The sequence below is a fragment of the Terrapene carolina genome, unplaced genomic scaffold (genome assembly GCF_002925995.2).
Source record: "Terrapene carolina triunguis isolate 2854851 unplaced genomic scaffold, T_m_triunguis-2.0 Scaffold18, whole genome shotgun sequence".
Classification (NCBI taxonomy): domain Eukaryota; kingdom Metazoa; phylum Chordata; order Testudines; family Emydidae; genus Terrapene; species Terrapene triunguis.
The window spans coordinates 3595773-3618699 of NW_020664369.1; the positions used below are offsets into that span (position 1 = coordinate 3595773).

The window sequence follows — 22927 nt, forward strand, 5'->3', positions numbered from 1 at the left end:
TAATTGCAAACAATCTTTTAGCTGCAATTTTCCCATTGGGATTAACAAAGTGCACCAGTTAAACATACATTAAAAACAGTTTAAAAACATTAAATATACAACAGCAAGAGATTTTAAATATTTTGTATCAAACACTATAGGACAAATATAATTTACAATTTTTTTGCACAAAACATTACATCTGAAATATAACTTTAGATATTACAGACTATAAAAATACATATTTTGCCTCTTAAAAAAGTATTTGCAGGTTCTGGCACAATGTAACAGTTCAAAGGAATTTAACACTTCAGATTTCTTCATATGTAATTGGATGTGCAATGATAATTAATCAGACTTGCAATTAGTCATCTATAACTGCAAGTAAACTGTAAAGTCAGATTCCCTAAAAGAGCCCTTTCTAAATAATCCAAATGTAGTACCTGATTAGCTACAACACATATGGTGTGAACTAGGGGTCATTCCTGTAAGGACTGACCACTCTAGCCCCAATTCAACAAAAGCAAGCAAGCACATGCTTCACTTTAAGTATCCGTATAGCCCCACTCGCTTAAATGGGACTAGTTACATACTTAAGTTTACAACAAACTCAATTATTTTGCTAGATCAGGGACAGAGCACTCAGCACCTTGTAAGACTGAGCCCTTAATGAATTCTATGGCCACATTCTGCCCCGTCCCATATTTACACTGAAGTCAATAGGGTAACAGCATGTCAGTCAGGGTGGAATTTAGAACTAGCAGTTCAAAGACAAGTACATCAGGCCAGATTTGGATTTCAGTTACGTCAGTGTAAAATCAGTGGAGCCAGTAGAGTTACACAGGCATGAAACTGGTGTAAGATCAGAATCAGGCCCATTGTGTAATTTTACCCTAATGTGTTTTTCTGGGGATCTCTCTGAAGCAATCCTAGGGCAAAATTCAACCTGAAGAGTTATATTCTGCCTACAGTTACTGCAACTGGGCCCTAAAGATTTTTTTCAATCATGTCTCCCAGTAGTCTCTGGCCCAGCTATATAACCATCAAACTTAAAAAAAGTCCTAAAAAAATACATATTAATTTACAGGCAATATCAAGAATCAGTCTAGATCCCTTACTTTAAATGCCCCAAAATAAGTTGCTTCTTGAGATGAATCCAGTAATGATGGGTTTGATACCTGGATACTTATTACTTCTCCAGACTTTAGTTTAAAAAATCCTCCTATGTTTACAGAATAAAAATGAAATTCTGAATTTCCTGACCAATATTTGGTGCTTCCTCCCTTCATTAGGACATCAGAGCGTCTTATTTTAAGGTTTGTTTTAATCATGTACACCATCAGCTGAAGCCCTCTTCTAGTTAGGTCTCCTGAAGTTTCATGGTGTCTAAAACAAATGTTGGCATACAAGTAGTAAAACCCATCTTGATTGACTATTAGTTTTCCATCACGGAAGGTCATATTCGATAAGTTTGCCTGCCCTTTGTCATGATGCCAGGATGTAAGGTTCACTTTGCGTGTGCCTAGGGAAAAAGAGGTTAGCAGAACGTTACTTTTGTTCACAAACATTTTCTACAAAGTTAAGAGAGATACCATGACTGGATTTTTAGTGTCAGTAACAAAGGTAGCTATATAAACTAAGGTAAAGGGTAAAAGTGAAGGAGAGAGAGACACTGTAGCCAAAAGGCTAAGATAAGGTCAAATAAGTCTCCGGCTTTAGAATATAAGCCAATTGCCACAAAGGACAGGAAGAAGTTTCCTCTCCCCTTGTGAATACAACTAACTAGCTGTTCCTACCCACCCTTACTCTGGAGCATCAGCTATTAGTATGAATCAGGATATGAGGTTTGTTTCACCAATAATCCGATCTTGGCAAATCCTATATGGAATCAATTGCTAAAAATGGTCCCAATTAAAAAACATGTTTATTTAACATACTTCAGAGTGGATTTTGCACTAGCCAAGGAAAAACACTTGCTCTCCTTAACTATTTATTCTTAAATGCTTTGGTTAGTATTAATATAATGTATAGTTATCTGATATAATCAGGGTAACCACTGTCTTGATAACTAATCAGGACTTTACCAAGTACTGCTCTCCATCACCACATAATTTGTTTCAATATTACTCACCACTAACCCAAGCGTGTACTCATTTCAAGACTGACTCACTCAGCTTTTCTACAGAACTCAACTGCTTCATCTCTCCCCCTCTCATCATCTGTTGATTCCACCTCCAACTCCACACACACTTCTGTACCCACTCCCACAGTGGCTGTCCCACCAAACGATAACCTTGTCTTCTCTCATCTCCATGCTCTCCCCTCCCCCTTTCTTCAGAGGTGCTTTGCAGCATGAGAACAGGAAAGTCCACAATGACTTTGTACTTTCAGGTACAAAGTTTCTCCCTCCTTCACCTCTGCCTTTTACCTTGCTAAATAAATCTACTTCTTGAGACTCCTGCACTGCAGCCCTCATGACTAATAATTTCCCTGTCTCTCCTCAGCTGAGATTCTCAAAATATCTTGAAAGCCAAAACAGATGTTCTCTGAACAAAGCCGGCTTTCTCTGCCCCTCCCAGTCTTCCCTTCCTCTTCCTAATTTCAGAGAGATTTCTCGTAGTATCCAAACTAATCCCAAATCCTGACTTTTCTTGCTCCATGCCATATCTTCTTCCTCACCCTTATGGTCAACCTTTCTCTAATCTAGGACCTCTTCTTCAGCTTTTGTTTGGACCAGTAGCTACTACTTATCTCCCTCAATCCTGTGTCTCCGAACAGTGGCCACCCCCACTCCCTGCAAGACAAACCCCGAGCCCCGGCAGGCGCACCCCAGCTCTTGAACTTTTGACAGTAAGTTTGGCCACCGCATCCTAGAATGTGCTTTCCCACATACACGGTCTCAACTTTCTTTCCTCCAACTCCCCTAAAGTTGGCTTGCCATCTCTCCACTCCATTAAAGCCACTATAAAGTCACCAATGGCCTCTTCCTGGCCAAGTCTATGGTCCTCTTGTCTGTTCTTAATCTCTCAGCTGATTTTGACATTGTCAATGACTCCCAACCACCTCTGTTTGATGCTCTACCTGCACTTGCCTAACTTTATGCTTATCTATTTCTCCTACTAATCCAGATAGATGGAGGCGCAAATAATACATCTGTGTAACACACACTGCATAGGCTGGCAGTAAACTTCTGTATATAATTCAAGGTCTAGTTAACAATTAACAGACAGTGAGCTCCTTGGTGGAGGGATTTTTTTTATTTTAAAAAGCCACGCATACTTATGGCACTGAATAAATAAAAAATGGTTACCACCCACAAAGCCCTACTGTCCTGCCAACCAGCCGTCTCCGATGACCTCTCCCTCTGACCCACTAGTGTCCCATATGAACACAGGCAACTGTCCCAAAGTGGAGGTTCACAGGAACCATTCTCCAAACCAGGGCCCTATTAGTGGTACTGCAGTAGCACCAGGAGGCTACAGTAAGGCTCCTTTGTTTGCACAGTGCCTAGTACATGTAGTTAAAGAAGACCATCCCTGCCCAGAAAAGCTTATCTTGGTCAACACGATGCAACGGGTGGATGAAACAAAAATGGGTGGAGGATGGAGGGAGGGAAAGAAATACAAATATGTTTTTACATGGACTATGTGTAGACCTGCCTAATTTAATCAGCTGGTAATGTGTGTCAAATCACATAGAGGGGGAGAGATTTCCTCTTTGCCAATGGAATTCACTACTATTGGAAATACACATAAACCTAAGCTTGGGCCTATTCATAAACTGGTGTAAGATGAACCTTTTGTCCTGACTTATCAATTTTCTTATTTGGCTTACTAGTCTTCTTCATCAATGCATTTTAACATTGTGGGCAACATGGGATATTAGCTCCTTGTACATAAAGTGTCTACCATGTAAACGCAGCCAGATTATGGTGTTGGGAACCATATGAATGTTTGTAGTAAATAGACTACAGTATCTGAAAACTAAATCTGGAAAGTTCAGTAGCAGGTTCCCTTTCTCCCCTGCATGACAGCTTCATATTTCTTCCACATTTAATTTATTGGGCACAGCAAATTTCATAGAAACACAGGCAATAAAAAGTAAACATAGCTTTAGCTTGAGATAAAGGAAAACTTAAAAAAAATCAACGTAACTGTGCATTTTTGCTATAGCATAACAACGTATATTGTACTTGAGGTACATAAAATAAGCAAGTGGGAAAATACTCCAAATACTTATGTAACAGAAAAGCCTTTACATACAAAATTATCTGCTTATAGGCTTAACTCAAAGCTTGAATGAATACAAGACTCTAGGGTATGGCTTAGTCACGTAGACTTGGTGATTCATACATCGTTCTAGCTCTGTAATAACTGTACAGGAACAAGATCCTTATATTTCTAGGTGGTCCAATTAGTGGAGCTCTCAGGCCAAGAGTTTCAAGAGGGCTCGAATTCTGGGGTCCTCAACTTGAGATACCCTCTTAAATTGGACCCTTTAAAGGTAAGTATTCAGCACTGTGTGAAAATTAGGCCCTTTTAAGTTCTCATATTGGGGACCCACAAACTAAGACACCCAAAATCCTTGCTCCCCCATTCCTCCCATGGAGGCTGATATACTTGGGAATCAAAACAGGATACAATGGAAGGTGAATAATTTAGGGGTGTTAGTAGAGGTGATCAAGGTCATAAGTTATTCCAAAGTGGTTATAGGTAAATATAGGTTGTTTAAAGTGTGTGTAAACTGGCAGATTCTGGGTACGGCTTTTGTGCATAACTGTTAAGGTGGCAGCTTCCAGGTAAGGAACCTCAATGCTTTGTAAGGGTGATTTAAAAAAAAAAAAAAATGAGGGAATAGTTGATAGCATGGAAGGAATTTTTGGAATAGTTTTAGGGGGTATCATTCTGGTGATCCCATTGGATGCTAGGTTACAAATACAATGAGATGTGTCAGATGTAGTTGGACTTAGAACATATGACTGAAGGACTTGGTGTGCACAGAGATGGCCTGAGGATAGGTTAGAAAGAAGTATACTGAGATCTGTTTTTGGACTTTCTTCCAGTATTGGTAGCAGTCACCATTGAGGTGAAGAATTTAGTAACCAATAGGTTCATTTTTGGTGGGACAACCTGGCAGTGGTCCACCGCATTAACAGAGTCTGCAAGGTTGCCATGGGCAATGCAGCTAAAGACATCTGTGTTGTGTTGAAAAATATTCTGATGTTCAACAAAGAACATGTTCCCAGTATTGACAATAGTATGGATTCACGGAGTTAGCAGCATTCACCAAAGACCCATTGCCAGTGATTTATTTTTTTCTAGAGCCATGGCTCCTAACATTGCTAGGACTGACAGAAAATTCCATTGCCTCACTGACATTCAGCATCCATTTCAGGTGACTAGATATACAGAGTTGTTCGTACACAACGGACTGGCAGCATCCACCACATCAGGTAATCTCCCTGACCTGTCATTTCATTGCAGGCTGGTGAGATTTGCTGATCTGTTAGAGGATTCTTGGTCAAGAAGCTCTGGGAAGGCTGGTCCAAATGTGAAGGATTAATAGAAGATGCCAGGCAACAGATAACTATACAGATCTTTTAGGTCAGTTGAGGCTTTGCCTCCAGAGTATGTTCGTGGCGGGGAAGAGGCATTGCTCTAAGCGTTCGTAGTGTTTAGTGTTGGCCAGGTCATGTCTGGGAAACCAAGGGACGGTTCCAGACATGAACTGGACAGGCAGAGGGGCAGGTGAAATAAGGGTCGACGGCTGAACAAGCAGAAGTGGGGATCCATAACAGAGCTAAGAGAATGCCCAGATGAACAAGTATGTCCAATGAAAGCCATAGAAACATTTCTGGCCCTGCACAAGAGCCAGATATTGTATTGCACATGGCAATGGCAGCTACCTTACCAGATATCCATTTGCTGCAATATTGAGAAAGGTTTTAGTCTGTGTATAAGGTGCAGTCCAGCAAACTTTGGCATGCATTCCTTTATGACCTGTGCAGCAACATTCGAGGCATTTGATTATCTGAAGGATCCAGGTGGCTGGACTCGTGATTGAAATGTTCTAGCCTACGCCTTCCCTACAATGGGAACAAGGGCAGATGTCTGGATTTACAGACACCTGATAGTGCATTGAGCCCACAAGAGGGAAGGAAAACAGCAGGCAAGTCACAGATGGGCTTTCAGGGCAGAGTTGTCGGTCTCTAATGATTTAGGAGGAGCAGCATGTTGTAGGCCAAGCGCATGCCTCTTCTGTGCTCCCTGATGGGCAAATTATCTATGTCTTGAATATTCACTGAAGGGAAAATGATCTTGGGTTTTAGATGGGGGTGGATTTGAGACTCGGGAGCTAACAGGAACATCAGCCAGAGTACCCAGCTGTTGCTGGTCGCCAACCATGGTTGTACTGAAATGCTCACAAGGTGGGTCTGACTGGAGCAATCAACCCTGCTTCTGTGGATTGGGCCTGGAAGAGTGTGAACCAAAAGGTCACCAGAGTCTTTGTGAACACTGATGGCACAGAGATCACACGCAGAAGATTCAGGGGTGGCGTTCCTGAGCATTACAGGGAAAATGGGCATGTTTATCAGACACAGGGACTGATGTGGTTGGGAGAACTTACAGACTGGATTGATGGGAGGCAGGTACCCTGAAGTGTGGTGTGGGCAAGCTATCTGCTGGCACCACCATATCTGAGGTCTAGTGCAAGTGAGAGGCTCAAAGAGGCCAGTTCCCAGGAGTAAACATAATACCCAGAATGGTGGCCCCAATTAGCCTGGAGGAGGAAGAGGAGACCTTAAGCCTTCACAGACTGAGGTGCCCTTCAGATGTACCCTCATTCCCCCTTGAGGGGAAAAGCAAGAAAATCCAGAGGAGTGCTGAGTCCTAAGGATTAGATTCAAACCTGGATATTGGCACAGAGGCCATTTAGCATCACACTGCACTCCAATGTCTGGTATTTGGGTGTGGGGGATAAGACCTCCATTCAAGTTAACAAAATTACAGCCTTCCAATTTAAAATCCATCCCTTCGTTTGTATTTCATTCTCCTGCTAGTCCTGATCATCAGCCACTTTTGAAAGTCTTTGTCCCAGGGCTTTATGTATTGTTCAAAACTGTGTAATGCAGCCAAAATGTTCTTACAGAAATATCTGATTAAAAGAACTTACCAGCTGGAATATTTTTATCATCAATAATGAGATGTGCAAAGGGCTGCTTCTCAGGTTTGTTTCTCTTGGACAGATCAAACCATGGTGCTTCCATTATAGCTAGAGATAAAAGAAGTTACATTAACTCAAAAGAAACAAATTTAGTAGGATTTCAAATACTTATTATAAGCCACTTATTACCTTTTCCTGATCTTGGTGGCTCTCTTCCAGCAATGATGCGCTGTATCTCCTAAAATGAAAAAGAGCTATTACTCTATACTGTCATGTCCCCAATAATGTACTGTACTGCAGATAATGTTGAAATAATTTTTCATCACTGTGTATTCAGGTGTCTGGAAGGTTGAAAACATATATTCCAGGATGTAAAACGTGACCACAAGGGTCAACAAGAATCAGCCCCTTTCTATAATGGGGGCACTATGTCCAATACTTCCAAAAAAGGAAAACAGGAATGATGGTGTTTATAATTACTTCACAATATCTTCGACTATACAATTATCAGGGTACTGTCTGAAAGCTGAAGATCATGCTGAAAGGATGGCTACAACCTTTTAATGTCACTGTGCTTAGAGTAAATGCATTTCTTTAAGTGTAAATGGTCAGAACCACCAAGTATTGAGCAAAGTAAAGTAAATATTTGTCACACTGAACATTGTGCAATATGGAGTAATTTAGATACCTGGGGCAGGACTGTGCCATACAGGGGCAGCATGCAGTCACATTCACAAGAATTCAGGGAGGCTGAGCATGTTGACTGCATCACCCTTTATGGGTGCTTAGGAGGCTGCAGAGAATTCTCTCCTTCACAACCAGCCATTTACGGAGGCTGTTGCAGAAGGACAATGATGCTTCTTCCTTTGGGATGGGGCTTGTGCCCTAGAGATCAGCAGGCAGCTGTCCCTGCACACAAATGAGTGAAGGGATTGCAAGTGTGCCTGGCCCTTTGTAGAGTATGCAAGAATGAGATGGGTAAGGCACCTTGCACATTCATACAAGGCCCAAGCACAGCCTGGACAAGTGTTAATTAAAATTGTAAGTGAATTTCAATGTTAATGAAAACAAGCTATGTATTGGTAGAGCCAGGCATAGCAAAACCAAGAGATATTTAAGCTGCCACATATGCACCTCTGCTCCTGAACAGTCACTCCCCAACATTCCAGTCCTGATCTACTTCCGCCCGGATCTTTTTCGCAAGTAGATACTGAAATTGTAACTTTAATGAGTGGAAGCAGTGTTTTGTGGGTAAGCCACAAAACTGGGACTCAGGAGTTCCAGGTACAGTTCCCAGCTCTGCCCCAGGCTTCACAAACTTGGACAAGTCAAACTCTCAGTGCCTCAGTTCCCCATCTAAAATGGAGGTAAAACTTTCCTTCTCCTACCGCATGTCTTGTGTAATTATATTGCACACTCTTCGGGGCAGAGATTGCCATACTGGTTTTGTACAGTGCCTAGCCCAAAGGAACTCCAACCTTAGTTGGCCTCCAGATAGTATGATAATACAAATAAATAATGATCAGAGGTTTTATGATGCAGATGACAATCAATCCCTCATCTCAGATTTTTCAATGTGTCCCTGTTTTCTGTAGGTTTATCCTTTAGTCTAAATTCTTTGGGACAGGGACTATCAAAATAAATGAACCAAGTGCGTTTTGTAATGCATTATTATTTCTTTTACTGTTTGTTCTCTTGCCAATTCTCAATATTATTTGCAACAGAGCTCCTAGATATTCATCTAAATTTGCAATAATCTATTGTATTCTGAATTACTGCCATCTTGTGGAGTTTGATATGTAACACCAATTCTAAATATCAAGGAAATGTTGCTTTTATGTAACTTTGTAACCACAATTAAATGAAGGTGCTCTGTGTGTAGATATCTGCTGAAAGGGGAAAGTGAGCATAATTCAGTAGGCGTCTAAATGCTAAACCAAAATGGAAAGCCACAGCAGCATGAAAGTCATAGTATGACTATCAAAGTAAAGTAGCTCTGCTGAAATGCTGATGAGTTTATAGATAAGATACTTTCTGCTGTACAGCTGAGCAAAGAAGCAGATGAATTTTATTTTTGTTGAAGTTGCAAAGCGTTCCCTCCCCAATGTTGGTGGGAAAGTTGTAATTCAGCCCCCTTCCCCTCACTGGTTCTTCTGCTTTCATGCCAGTTATTAGAATATGTGGGTCAGCACAAGCTGCGGTTTAGTCACACACAAGACTGGACGTAAGCAAAGATCTACTGTGCCAATATGAACTACAGCACCAACCGCTTATCCACCCACACGGACCTTGTTACCTCACTTGAAGGGGTAAGAGCAACAACGGTGGGCACTGAATATTCCCTTGTGCCAATAGCTACAAGGTCCCTGAAGAGGACATGCCACCATGAGGGGGAAGATCTAGAGACCATAATGATGGACAGGCCCTCTGCGAGGACACCCTTTATTTCAGAGCATCCATGAGATTAGTACCCTTTGGTTCCAGCCCAGACCCACCCATCCCCCGGCCAGCCCCCAGCCTCCTTCCCTAGAGGGGATAATCCCTTCTTTATTGTGTTGCTTCAGAGCCATGGAAGTATTTGCTTGGTAATTTTCCCATTCTGTGTAATTTGGGGACATGATTATTTAGTCCTAGATTTGTTTGAAGGGATTAGTTAACTGTCCAGTTGATTAGGAAGTATATTTACTGCAAATTACATCCTTCTTGAGAGACCACACAAAGACTAATTGCTTTCATTGTACAGCAAACTATAGTACAGCACTCATGAAGTTGCACTCTTCTACAATCCCAGCAGTGGTTTCAGGGGAATCTGACACAGGAGACTAATCCCTTTTTGGCACAATGCCAGGCAGGGATCATCTACCCAAGTGATACTCAGTGTGGTTCATGAGCCGCAAGTGGCTCTTTAATGTGTCTCCTGCAAATGTTTACAGCACATGGTATTAAAACACTGTGTGATTTAATAATTAACCAATCTAAGTTAACAACCTATCAGTATGCTTCTACTATATTAACCAATTGTAGTTAATAAAATACTTGATCAGTCATTTTGCTGTGAGATTCTCTTATAATATATATATAAAAAAATAAAAGAGAGAGAGATCGATCAGAGGTCAGCAACCTCTGGCACGCGACTCGCAGGTGAGGGATGTGCTGCCCACGGCTTCCTGCCACTCCTACTGGCCTGGGACAGCGAACCGCGGCCAGTGGGAGCCACGATTGGCCGAACCTGCCAAAGTGGCAGGTAAACAAACTGGCCCGGCCCACCAGGGTGCTTACCCTGGCGAGCCACGTGCCAGAGGTTCCGACCCCGATATGGATAATAAAAATTAAAATAAATATTTCCCGTCATACTGTTTAAATATGACTATATAGTACTACAGTAAATGAAACAATGAATTCACACAACTGTGGGTCATTTGGGTAACACTGATCTCTAATTTGGTTCCGGAACCACTGAGATCTGAGTATCACTGATGTACCCTGTCACAGATGTATTCACTTTATGATTCTACCTCACTAACATTTACAGCAAACTGAGTACAATTAGGATTTGCACAAAGCAGGAATAGAACACAGCTAACACCCCAAATTACTCCCAGTTATAGGTTAATTTTCAGGTCATAGTCACATACTTCAGTCTTACTCTGTATACTTAAACCCGGATATAAACAATGTTCCAAATCTTAATAGTTTATTATAATTTCTTTTTAAAACTACAATGCACCGTATTTTGATTTTTGCAGGCAGTCAGTTACCTATTCAAACTTTCTAAGGCCCTGATCCTTCAAACGCTGACCCACGTCTACATTTTCAATGGGCCTACTCACAGTAGTAAAATTAAGCATGTGCATGTTTGTAGGATTGGGCTTACTATAATCATGTAGTAACCACCACAATTATAGGCCAGAAATTCAACTCAGACTGCTCTACAGCAAGTATTAAATGGCCCCAAAATCTTCAGTGCTAACCAGGCAAGCATTTCAAAACCAAATGAATCTGCAGTTTAGTGAATTTTTTTAACATGTGATGCATTTACAAAGGTCTTATTTTCATAAAACAGAAAAAAGCCTTTGCTGAGACTATCCTGGTATATTATGATTTTTTTTTTTTTTTACACTTTATTTTATTTATTAAACAGAATGTCTATTTCAGTAAAGGTCCCCTTGGGTTTTCACACAACCCAGCAGAAAAACATCAGAGCAGAACAGCAATTTTAGCTTTTATAAAAGCAGGCCTTTTTAAGGGGTTTACATCCGGTTTGCTAGTCTAACATTTCACAAGCCATCAAGGGGTAGGGTGTTTTATATTCCTGGAGAGTTGGGAATTCTACTTACCAAAAGGATGCAACACTTTACCTCCCGGTAGATAGCTAGGTATCAGACCTAAAATTACAAGTAAAACTTTCAAAAGCACCTAACTGACATAGAAGCCTAAGTCTAATTGTACTTATGAAATTGTACTTATTTGTATCTAATATTACTATTTTTAGAAAAGCTATTTTAAATTAATTTATGAATTCTAGAGCTTAGTATAATTTTATTCTCTTAGGCTTTGTGCAATTTCCCTTCCCGCAGTCTCGAACAAAGGGATGAAAATATGTTTGAAAAAGCCTTCAGGCTTTTGAAACCTAAGTGGACCCTTTTGACATTCAGCTATATTTCAGTAATCCCTTATGGCGCTATATTTAATGCTACTACCTCTGGTCATTTAAAACTAATTGATACCAGGAAGAGATTCTGATCATCTTGCAGGAAATTCAGCGGTTTGAAGAATTCTCCAGAAACTACATTAAAGACACCAATCCTGTAACTCTTAATATCAGTATTCCCAGTATCTGTTACAGAAGAGGTTGCAGGATCACGATCACAAATATTGGACAACTTGTAACTCTGAAACCTTGCCTCTGAAGCACTTTGTTAATAACCACATGTGCTTAGAATGTTTGTTAAGCACATAGAAGTCTTTATAAGGGCCATCCTGGAGGTCTAGCAGTGAAGTGTTTTGTTGCCATGCGGGAGGCTAGTTTAGGCCTGAAGCTGCCAGGGTCCAGGAGCACTGCCAAAAAAGTGTTACTTCATAAATTGACCCCAGCTATGTGTTTGTCCTTCTCTCTTTACTGCCAGACTTATGGTAGTCTTTTTAAAAAGTGTGGTCACTGTGTTTGGACTGCCAAAGGGCTTTTAGGGTTACATGAAAGAAAAAAAGCAGCCAAGCCAAGCCATGCAACCACAAACAAGAAAATTATGGTATATTACTTGTCTACCTAAAGCTGAGACCATGTTCTGATCTCAGCTACATCAGTGTAAATCTAAAGTAACTCCACTGATGACGACAAAGTTACTCCAGATGTGCACAGGTACTTGAGATCAGAATCTGGTCTGTGATGAGAAAACACCACACCAAGGATGAACAACCCCATAATACATTATTGATACTTGTAAAACAATAATAGTTTAAATGTGCTGCCCCTGAACATGCTGCTCTCTAAGCAACATTTCCATCACCCAAAAACATGTCAAGTAATATCGGCATAAATATTAGATTTAGTTAGAAAATGCTTTAATGAGTTTTTTTTTTTTTTTTTTTTTTTTTAAAAAGGGGGAAATGTTTTGGGCCCCATCCTGCAATGAAACACCCAATGACTTTAGTGGGAGCACTAAAATACTTCCAGATTAGTCCCTGTTGTGGATGTAAACACTAATCTATACATATGCAAGGAACATATGCAGATACGTACCAGTGCACAGAAAACTAGAAAATGCAGCCTGCTACATAGAACATGAAACTGATTAGTCTATTTTCATTGGACAAACTGAGTGAAGTGCAAAAAGTAAAAAATCATAAATGACAAGAAGTTAATTAGATTTTAAAGTGTTGCATTTCAGTAGCTTATTGTATAATTAGTATTGCAAATAAAGAAGTGTATATTTTAAAAACATACATGTGGTAATATTCTGATAGGAAAGGAACGCTTTCCCATGTTCCCGGTATGCCCCTTATACCAGGGGCTAGAACAAAGAGAGAGATCCAGCCAATTTCCAGCCACTTTGCATTGTCGGAGCAGTGAAGATGGAGATGGTGCAAGCCACAGAATCCAAACCATGATTTTTACCTTGACATTGGCCCTTTAACAGCTGGGATATAGGCTCGTTCAGCTGAAGAGATGCACGTGAGGCTAAGTTAGCATTTATTTCTCTTATTTTGACTTCCCTCCTTCAGTGTCAACACATAGGGCCAAATGAACTAGGATGCAGATCTGGTTACCCAGTGTCTCATATACATTCTCTTTTACTGTGTTCAAATAAATTCAAAATCGGATTATTTTGGTGAGAGAAATTTTACTGTTCTCTTAAACTAATAGCCATCAACCAAAATAAACATCAGTCAGGATGACAGGACATGCAGCTTCCACTAAAGCCAACGCCTTTGTTGATTAACCAGCAGTGAATGACCAGCAGATAGTGCTTACCATTCACTTACTGAAACTACACACTCCATCCACAGAGCTCCCTGGAAGAATAATGCACTATATGCACACAGAATACAAATATGCACACTTGCCATTAACTCCTTTTCCTCCCCTCTAAAGTATATGGTGGATGATTTCAGCAAATATTAGGAGAACACCAACAGCTGAGTCCAAATTTTCCTGACAGTCTTTGAAGGAGACAGGCTGGACGGAAGGAAGGGGCAAAATATCTGAAATCTTAGGAATGTACAGGAGTTCATATAACTGAGGGAGTTACTATAATTATCCTCAGACAAAACTAGTCTGTACCATTCATGTAACCTATGGTATAATCCATGGTACAGATGAAGACAGCAAAGAAGTAATGGACCAAGGGATTCTGACACATGAGACTATTATAAAACAAAAGTCAAGGATTTAGCACTCTCAGCAATGTAATAATTCTTTATTAGATGGCAATTAGGTTGAAATAGCACAAAATACTCATATGAATGTGCTAGGAGATCAAAAGCATAAATTGCCCTTAGGAACCTGGGTGATTGTGACAGGTACACCAAATTTGTCCAGTTTCCGCTCTCCCCCCACATCCCCATTATGGCTAATGACTTTATCTGACTAATTTCCCCATTCAGGCTTGTCTACCCTAGCACTTTACAGTGCTGCAACTTTCTCCCTCGGGGGTGTGAAAAAACACCCCCCTGAGCACTGCAAGTTTCAGCGCTGTAACGTGCCAGTGTAGACAGTGCACCAGCTCCGGGATCCACGCTCCCAGCACTGGTAGCTACGCCCCTCGTGGAGGTGGGTTTTTTTAGAGCACTGGGAGAGCTCTCTCCCAGCGCTGTGCCACGACTACACAAGCCACATTAAAGTGCTGACGTGGCAGTGAAGATGTGCCCTTAGTGTTTGGGAGTAAGCTGTAACTCTGAAATGCCAAGCAGGAGCTACCTAGTTATCATGCTAATCAAGACTTCCTTATTACATTGTTCAGACTCATTAACACAAAGGATCTGCTAATGGGTATGTGTGCAACTCCATGTGTACAATGCAACTGTTGTAAAATTATATTAAAAGGTGTGTTGTCTAGTTTTAGCCCCTTTCTACCAGATACATAGGCTTTGTCTACACTGGAAACTGAACAAAACTTTTGTTGTTGAGGTGTGAAAAAAACGCACCCCCAAACGTAGCGGCACAGCTGTGTCACTAAAAGGTACATAGGGTAGACAACCATATTCTCAGCTATCGTAAAGTAAGAGGACTGCTATGTATCTTGAATTATTTCAAACTATCTTGTGTTTGTCCTCATTATCCTACTATCCCACTGCTGTAAGATTATCCTGCACTCTGCTCAGTGGTGTCAGCTCCCTCACTGGGCCTACAGAGTTCTCATTCTCCCTCAGGAGGAACGGTCCCCACACAACAGAGAGAACTGGCATGTGGGAGACTGAGTTCTCTGTGCAAAGAACAGGAGCAGTTATCTCTCACACATGGCGGAGTGTCACTCCTGGAATCCCACTCCATGCACGGAGGGCAAAGGGGGAAAAAAGGAGAGATGTATTTTGCTTGCCCACCACCTTCCCTCTGCTTGGGAATCTTGTTTGGCAAAAGAATGATGTCCCATCCAACTCACCAGGGACACAATCAGAAAGATTGGAGGTTAAAAAAAAAAAAAAAAAAAGATACTCTAACTCTCTCAAAACCAAAATGCTGATAAGTCTATACAAATACTGGGATAAATTACTACCATTTGGACTAGCCTGAGTGACAAATTGGCCAATCAACTAACCACAAACATTGTTTTTCCTCCTAGTGTGAATCCAAACTTTCTCCTCTTTAAACAAAATAAATAAATAAATAAAAAGAGAAAAATGCTAGTCAAAGCACCATTAGTCTGCATACAGACATGGTGAACCACTACCAAGGGGTTCATGAACAAATGCAACAAAATACCAAAGATGTTAAAGATTACAGTGCAACCACTAGTTCTATGTGAAGTAATAGGAAACAGGTTTTTTCCCCCCCTAAAAACTTCTCTCTCTCTCCAGGTTTTCAGAAGCTCACGTAAGTTTAAATATTAGTTTAATTCTCAGGGTGCACTCACCTTCTGCATAACTCCTTGCAAAGCCTGTTTTATTCTCCAGCATGATTCGGAGATTAATTTTGCGTCCTGATTTTCCAGTGTTGTCTCTTGCAAATCTGTGCTTTCTTGAAGTCTTAAAAGTGCTGTGAAACAGCGAGTGTCTTCTTTTGTAATTCTGTTAGGGTCCATCTGAAATAGGTTTAAGAACATCCATAATCTAAGTTTGTCCAATAGACCTTAACTCTGTATAACCAAAAGGTACACTTGTAAGCCACTCAATGCAATGTCATACTAATCTTATCTCTTACTGCTATAAAATATATTCTCAACACACAAAACTTCTATTCACGCAAAATAAGTAAATGGTAAGCAAAAACAGATGTCTTATATTAAAGTAAAATCACACCAGATAAACTCATAAGGACTTTCAGATATAGTAGGAGCATGAAAAAAGTTTCTTTTAATATGCATTATGCTTTGCTGATTAAGTGCTGGACTTAGAGTTATTTTAACTTACTCATCCTTTTTTCCCCAAATTTCCTAGGGATATATAACTGTAGGACATGGGATAACAGGACAGAGTATTTCCATGAAATCTTAAAAGGGACTCTATATTTTGCCTGTGCAGCAAATGGAACAGAGATCATGAAAATTAATAAGTTTGGAATGAATCAAACAAATGATCAGTAAATTTGGAACCTGATCACATGAAGAAGGATTTTGCACCAACTGTAACCACTGGGTAATTACATAAAAAATGGATTAATCAAGCTTAGAAGATGCCAGTACATGGATCAGTGTCTTTATGTCAAACAGCTTTAAAAGATGAACAACATTTTGTAGTGGTAAAGTCAATTTTCTCTCTGCTTGGTCTGTGACAAGGAAAAACTGCCTTCAACTCTGTACACCACACTACATGATATTTATTGACAAACTGAAGCAGTTCAGGACAGCACTGCAAAAATTATCAGTAGCTTTGAGGCATTTATAAGGAAAGATGTTAAATACATATAAGCATGGCTAGGTGATAACCAAGTGTGTGGAGAAAACGTAATAGCCTACAAAACTTGAAGGGTGAAAACCTCATGAAGGGAGAGGAATTACTGAACATGGTACAAGGAGGTTATAACAACTAGAAATGCAATGAAATGAACAAAGAGAAAACTTAGGCCAAATATCAGGGAAAACATCTCAATAGCCAGACATACTGGTCTGTGGAACAGCCACCTGAGGGATGTGGTAGAAGCCCAATACTTGGAACTTTCAAACTCAGCTAGAAAACCCACTATAAAATGTACCATGGAGAATACTCCTACATTAGCAGAGGGATGGACTGAAGATTTAAAAAGTACTGTTAGGCTCTAACTTCTGTGATTGAATCAAATATGTTAAGATTTAGAAGCATAGGCTTAGAATCTATTGCCATCCAATTTGAAGCAGCTCTTTTTCTACATTATTTTAAAGAGTGACTGCAATTTAAAATATTGTAAGCACTGTGTCTTAGAGTTGAATCATAAAACCATTTATTTCACATACTGAAGAAAAGAAAATAAAGCAGCCTTCTCTCAGGAGCCCAAGCAAAAATAAATATGTATCATTTGTACTCAAGAAGACAGAACACAGGGCCATGCAAATGTAATGTGTGATCAATGGAAAGCATGTTAAAGAAAGTATTGAACTTAATGGAATACCAGAGGTAAGGTTAGCTGATACAGAATTGCTAGCCAAAAAACCCCAAATGAATTCCTTTATATGCATTCTAAAGCATGAGAATGAAAAAGATTCAAGCTAGCCTAAAATAAAAAAAACCAAAACTTCTGATCAAGAGTGAATTTTAGAACACAGTGATCACCATTTAAAACAAATTAATATTTACTAATAGATGCCAAACTGCAGTGAATAATAAATGTAGGCTGGAATTATCAAAGGGACCTGAGGGATTAGGGCTATTCACCAGGAGTTGGGTTTCTAACTCATGTAGCCCCCCCCCTTGAAATTCTTATCTACAATATAGTAACTTCAAGTATATGTTTACTTTTCAGTGGCAACCACTACTGCCAAGAGGTTACTACTGCAGTTTTGAATGTAATCAAAATAAACGCTTCTGAAAAAAAGCTGACATGGGTGTTGTAACACAAACAGAAGATCAAACTTTGTAGGGGCCAGATCCGGTATATAGCAAGTCAAGCTCATCTGCAGCATAGCTTCAAAGACATCATCAATAGGCAATAAATCATGTGCATCAAATGGAATGTTGCTTGAACAAGATCAACAGTGGATTGTATTAAAGTATTTATCTGGATTATCTCTAATTTAGTACCTCATTTACTAAATGCTATTGGACAATACCCTGGAGAACATCTTTATGAATGTACTTAGAAAGGTTGATGGGGATATACTGCGAAATTTATGTGATTACTGATGGCTCTGAAAAGATGTGCAGGATTAGTTTAAATAATTCTGGTGAAGTTAGAAAACTATAGGGCTCCAGGGAGAACATTTGATTTGTGGTGGTCAGTTAACCTAGTTGATTGCTGCAGTCTTTCAAGGGATACTCACCCACCCACTGCCATTCCCATACTGTTTTTATTGTTTTTGAAAATTAGCTTGCCTGAGTAAAATTCTAAACAGAAGTTTATAGGAATCCACAATATTAATCAGAGGAACATTATAAAAGTTAGTCACCAAATTCCCATAGCATCAAATAGACATTACACACAGTTGTGGCACGGGGGAGAGAAAGAGAGAGATAAAGCTGCAGGCAAAACTTTTTTTTAGGAAAGGCATTGGGAATTAATCTCACACATAAAATCAAAATCAAATATCAAAATAGTTTCCAAGAAGTTTGTTGATATTCAGGTCAAAAGAACACCATTACAATATTTTCAGTATTATTTTCTATGCTATCTGTTACATATTTTAACAGTTAGCTTGCCTTTTTTTTTTTTACACTATCACTGCACAATGAGTTGAGGTTTTCATTAAGCTCTCCACAGTATCAAATTGTCACTTTTTGTGAGCGGTTACACAATGTAGAATCTACAAACATGTATGAATAGTTCATACTTTTTTTCTGATATACATTACCATGCATTTGTCAAGACTAAATTTCACCTGCCAACATGTGGCCCATCATTCTAGTACATTATGCCCCACTGAAGTGCCTCAGTCTTTTCCAGTTTTGATTAACCTACATATTATCTCATTGGTAAAGTCTGTCACCCTACTGAACCTCCCCCACCCCACAGAGTCCAAAGGAATACATTTATTTATAGAGCTGGTAAAAAATGGTTAAGTTTGTTTCATTAAAAATTTCAAGTTTTCTGGAAAAAAATGAAAACTTCATTTTGGACTCCTTCTCTCCCCTCTTCTAGTGGCCAAAAGGAAAAGAGGGGAAAGGGAGAGAAGGGGGAACAAACAAAACCCAAAACATTTTCCATGAAAATTGGAAAAAGTTTTAGTTTTATAATTGAAAAAAATCCAAACACTTTCAAAAAAACATTTTTTATTTCCAAAGATGTCAGTTTCATTGAAAAAGGTTTTAAATAAAATATTTCCATCAGCTTTGTTTATTAAACATCTACCCTTGTATGGAACCATCATTAACCTTTTCTCACATTGAAAACTGACCATTTATTCCTGCTGCTGTTCTGCCTTTTAGCCAGCTTCCAATTTATCAAAGAACTTCAACTCTCACTACTTGCTTTCCCTAACAGCCTCTTCTGTGGCACTTTCAAAAAGGCTTTTTGAAAGTTCAAATAACTTACACAAGCCAGTTCTCATTTATCCACTAGTTGGTTGGCATACTCACAGAATAGTAACAGAAATCTGAAAGACTTGGTATATGAAAAAAGCTTGTGAAATGGTCTTGTGTTAAAAGGTATATTTTTCCAAATGTTCAGTAAAGCCTTTCTAATTCACACTTGGTTAATCCACACACCACTACCAGCTGAGTAGCTCAGCAGCTTTGAGAGGAGTGCTCTGAAGACTCCTACTGCTACGCTGTCATTACCTTAACAAAATATACTAAAAGGTGCGTAAGTATACTATGAAGTACATCAGCATCAAAAATAGTTAAGCTATACTTGTCAAAAGTCATGCTCCAATTCACAGTGAAGTCAATGGAAGTCTTTTCATTGATCTCATGGAGTTGAATCAGGTGCTGCATGATTAAGTGCATTTTGTCAGGCAGCATAATTTCTGTTTGTTTCCCTTTCTGACTATATCAAAATTTCTGAAAATCTGGAATAGGTTACCATTCAATAGTGTGAATTAATGACGTTCTCTTGTATTTTATGTGAACTATTCTATTTCTCCGTACAGATAGAGATGACATTAAAAAATACTGAAGTCTCATTGTGTCTACAAATTGTAGAGAAATACTTTATGCAAATCTAGTATCAAGTTGGGTCATTCAGATATTTTGGAACTAGTTCAGAATTACAAATAAAGGACTCAATCCTTTATAAGTCAATAGGAGTTTCAGATCAGTTAGAGGATCAGGTTCTAAGTGTAGAATTATATTTATATTGCTGCTTTTACATTATGCAGACTAAACAATAATGTATATGCCATGGGAATAATTCTGCCCTTTGTTACACCTGTATAACCTCACAGACTTCACATTGTTTACTTCAAAAAGAGGCAAAAAAAAGTCAAGGATTCTATATGACTAAATGTATTTTGTTTATTTTGCCAAGTAAGTTTAGTTGCAATGACTTCATAGCATACTAATTAACATACTATTGGGTGTTTTCTATAAGTTAAGATGTCTTAATGGAGATGTTTCAATGGGTTTGTAATGGAGAGAATACTTTTTCACCCTACAAGCTGAGTTACTTAGTCTAAATACATTAGTCTATTGCGCTGCCAAAAAAACAGGTAATTCTAACCTACTTTACAATAAGTACCATAAATGAACTGTCACTCTGCTAAGGTATAGTCAATTAAGTATGTATAAGCTTGGAACAGGTCATACATATCTTTTAAAGGTAACTAATAAACACAAAGCATTTGGCAATAATTGAAAATAGAAAGGAATGAATAAGTAGGTGCGAGTAAAAATATAAACATTATAATAAATTTGGAACTGTCACTTTTTTTATTTCAATCACTTATTTAAATGTGCATGCATTTGTACTGCATCCAATCTGTAGGTGGTCTAGATTTAGAGTACATTTTGTTGTTAATGTATCCAGTCTGTCCTGGGCCCAAGAACAATTCTGTCTACCTAAAGTATGACCTGAAAGAAAAATAGATTTCCACTTCTTCACGGACTTCAAATGAAAAGAAAGGCACCATTTCTATGAAGACAGACTAGTGTTTGTACTATACATATAAAAACTTCTTAACACCCTAATTAAAACTCATATCTCCAGTTTTTGGACAGTAAAACTTATATCAGATTCTACAGCATCTTTAGTTCACCTATTCTGAACTAGTAATCTCCTTTTTTTGCAAACTTGAAAGAGACCCATCTTTTGTTTTACCCCTGAGAAAGAGCAAACGTCAGCCCCCCACTTCCTTTGAGAAAGTTTGCAGTACCAGGCAAAAAAAAATACGTAAGTGAATCCAACCAATGCAGTGTAATTTCCAAGAACAAAAAATAATCTCTAACAGTTTAAACCACTAGAAAGCATAACACTGTAGCCTGACCCCTCCCATCCTATCTCCGTGCAGCTCAGAACGAATGTGCATAGCATTGCTCAATCGAAAACGTTACTTTGCCATATTTTTGTGGCCTAGTAGGGCAGTCTAATTCTCCTCTCCTGGGAAATAAGCTAACAAGTTACAGAAGGTATCTTTTCCCTGTGCCAGCCATTACACACCAAGTTCCACAGTGAAGAGCAGCAGCATCAAATTCACAAGGAAGGTTGTCTCTAAAGACAATCCTGGGACAATTCTTGTAGTAGTTTGCAAGTAGTTATTCTCCAAAAGGGAGCCAATGAGAACTTAAATAAAATGCAGACTTCAGCCTAGGGGCCCTATTTGTTCTGTGCCACAGGAAAACTTATTTGTTAGGGTCATACATACATACAAACCTAGTTTAGATTTGTTCAAATTATTCCCTTTATTTTCTGAATTCTCGTTTACCTGTATGTTTTTGGATGTCCTGGAAACAGTCATCATCATAGTATGATGCCTATTTCTAAACTTTCCCACCCCTGGGCGAAACTAAGCATCCGGGTGTAGCGTACATGGACCAAGCATGGCAGATGGCCCCTTTAATCAGCAGGGCAGTGGTAAGAAACAGAAGTGGGTAAAACTAACTTGTCCTGAACTAGACTCCGTTTTCCCCCAAGTGAGAAGTGAATAAACTCAGTTTGCTCCGCTCACCCCCAGGGCACGACTCCCTTGATTGGAGCCCACCTTCTTCCAACCCTCCTCCCCCGCCTCTCAGATCAAGAGCCCCTGGAGAGTAAGCAAGAGATGAAGAAGCAGCCCGTGTCTCATAACCCAACCCCTGCAGTGAGCAGATCCCCCGGGCGCTCGAGTGCACGCGCCCCTGGGTTACTCCGCAGGCACTGGGGTCCGTGCACCTGACCTCCGCCTCTGCCCAGCCCGAGAGGCACCCGGCACTCACGTCCTCCCCTCCCGCCTTCTGTACCCAGGGCTGCTCAGGCGCCGCGACACTACCTGGGCTCTGAAGCAGAAGAACAACGCAACGCTGCAGACCACCTGCCCCAGCCCGAGCAGCACCAGCGGGACCAGCAGGGCCCTGGCAGTGGCGGAGGCTAGAGGCGGCGGCGGGTGCGGATGGGCCGGCGGCACCGACTGCGGCTGCTGCGAGCCCTCTTGGGGGGCGCTGCCGCCCAGCTCCTCGGAGCCGCGCAGATACTTGGTGTAGTCTCGGCTGGCGCGCCGCATGGCGCTTCGGCAATCTCCGGGCGGCGCGGGCAGGCTCCCAGGCTCGGCAGCGCCCGGCGCCCGCGGCCGGCGGCTCTTATAAGCTGGGGCCGGGCTCTTCAGCCAATCAGGCGGCAGCCACGAGGCTCGTTCTGCCCCGCCCGCCTCTCTCTTAGCACCCGCCCTGCCCGCCGCGGAAAGGTGCGGCTGAATCCTGTAGCCGTGTCCCGGCGCCGCGCTGGAGCCGCCCGCAGGTAGCGAGGCTGGCCCCTGAGCGAAGCTCAACCCCCAAAGCCCAGATCCAGCCGCTGGATCCTGGCCGGGCTTTCCAGTGTGGGGACCCGAGAAATAGGAAATCAGTTTAGCTGCCTTTCAACAAGTTACATCCC

At 40.4% G+C, this 22927-nt stretch overlaps 1 protein-coding gene across 1 annotated transcript; it reads right to left on the reverse strand.

The window, feature by feature from the left end:
* Positions 1-1079: 1079 nt before the first annotated feature.
* On the reverse strand, positions 1080-22559 carry LOC113406572 (tumor necrosis factor ligand superfamily member 11-like). The gene is made up of 5 exons (XM_026651940.1): positions 22329-22559; positions 15714-15881; positions 7333-7381; positions 7153-7251; positions 1080-1501 (listed from the first exon to the last, which is right to left on the reverse strand). The coding sequence occupies exons 1-5, from the start codon at positions 22557-22559 to the stop codon at positions 1080-1082; spliced, it is 969 nt and encodes a 322-aa protein (XP_026507725.1).
* Between the last annotated feature and the right edge of the window lie 368 nt (positions 22560-22927).

What these genes read in the sequence shown, in the direction of transcription:
- LOC113406572 (XM_026651940.1), bottom strand. Translation starts at nt 22,559, where the DNA reads ATGCGGCGCGCCAGCCGAGACTACACCAAGTATCTGCGCGGCTCCGAG. An exon ending in TGCAAGGAGTTATGCAGAAG is followed by an intron (nt 7,382 to 15,713) that starts GTGAGTGCACCC and finishes TTTTCATTTTAG; the next exon opens with GAGATACAGCGCATCATTGC. An exon ending in GCCACCAAGATCAGGAAAAG is followed by an intron (nt 7,252 to 7,332) that starts GTAATAAGTGGC and finishes TTTTATCTCTAG; the next exon opens with CTATAATGGAAGCACCATGG.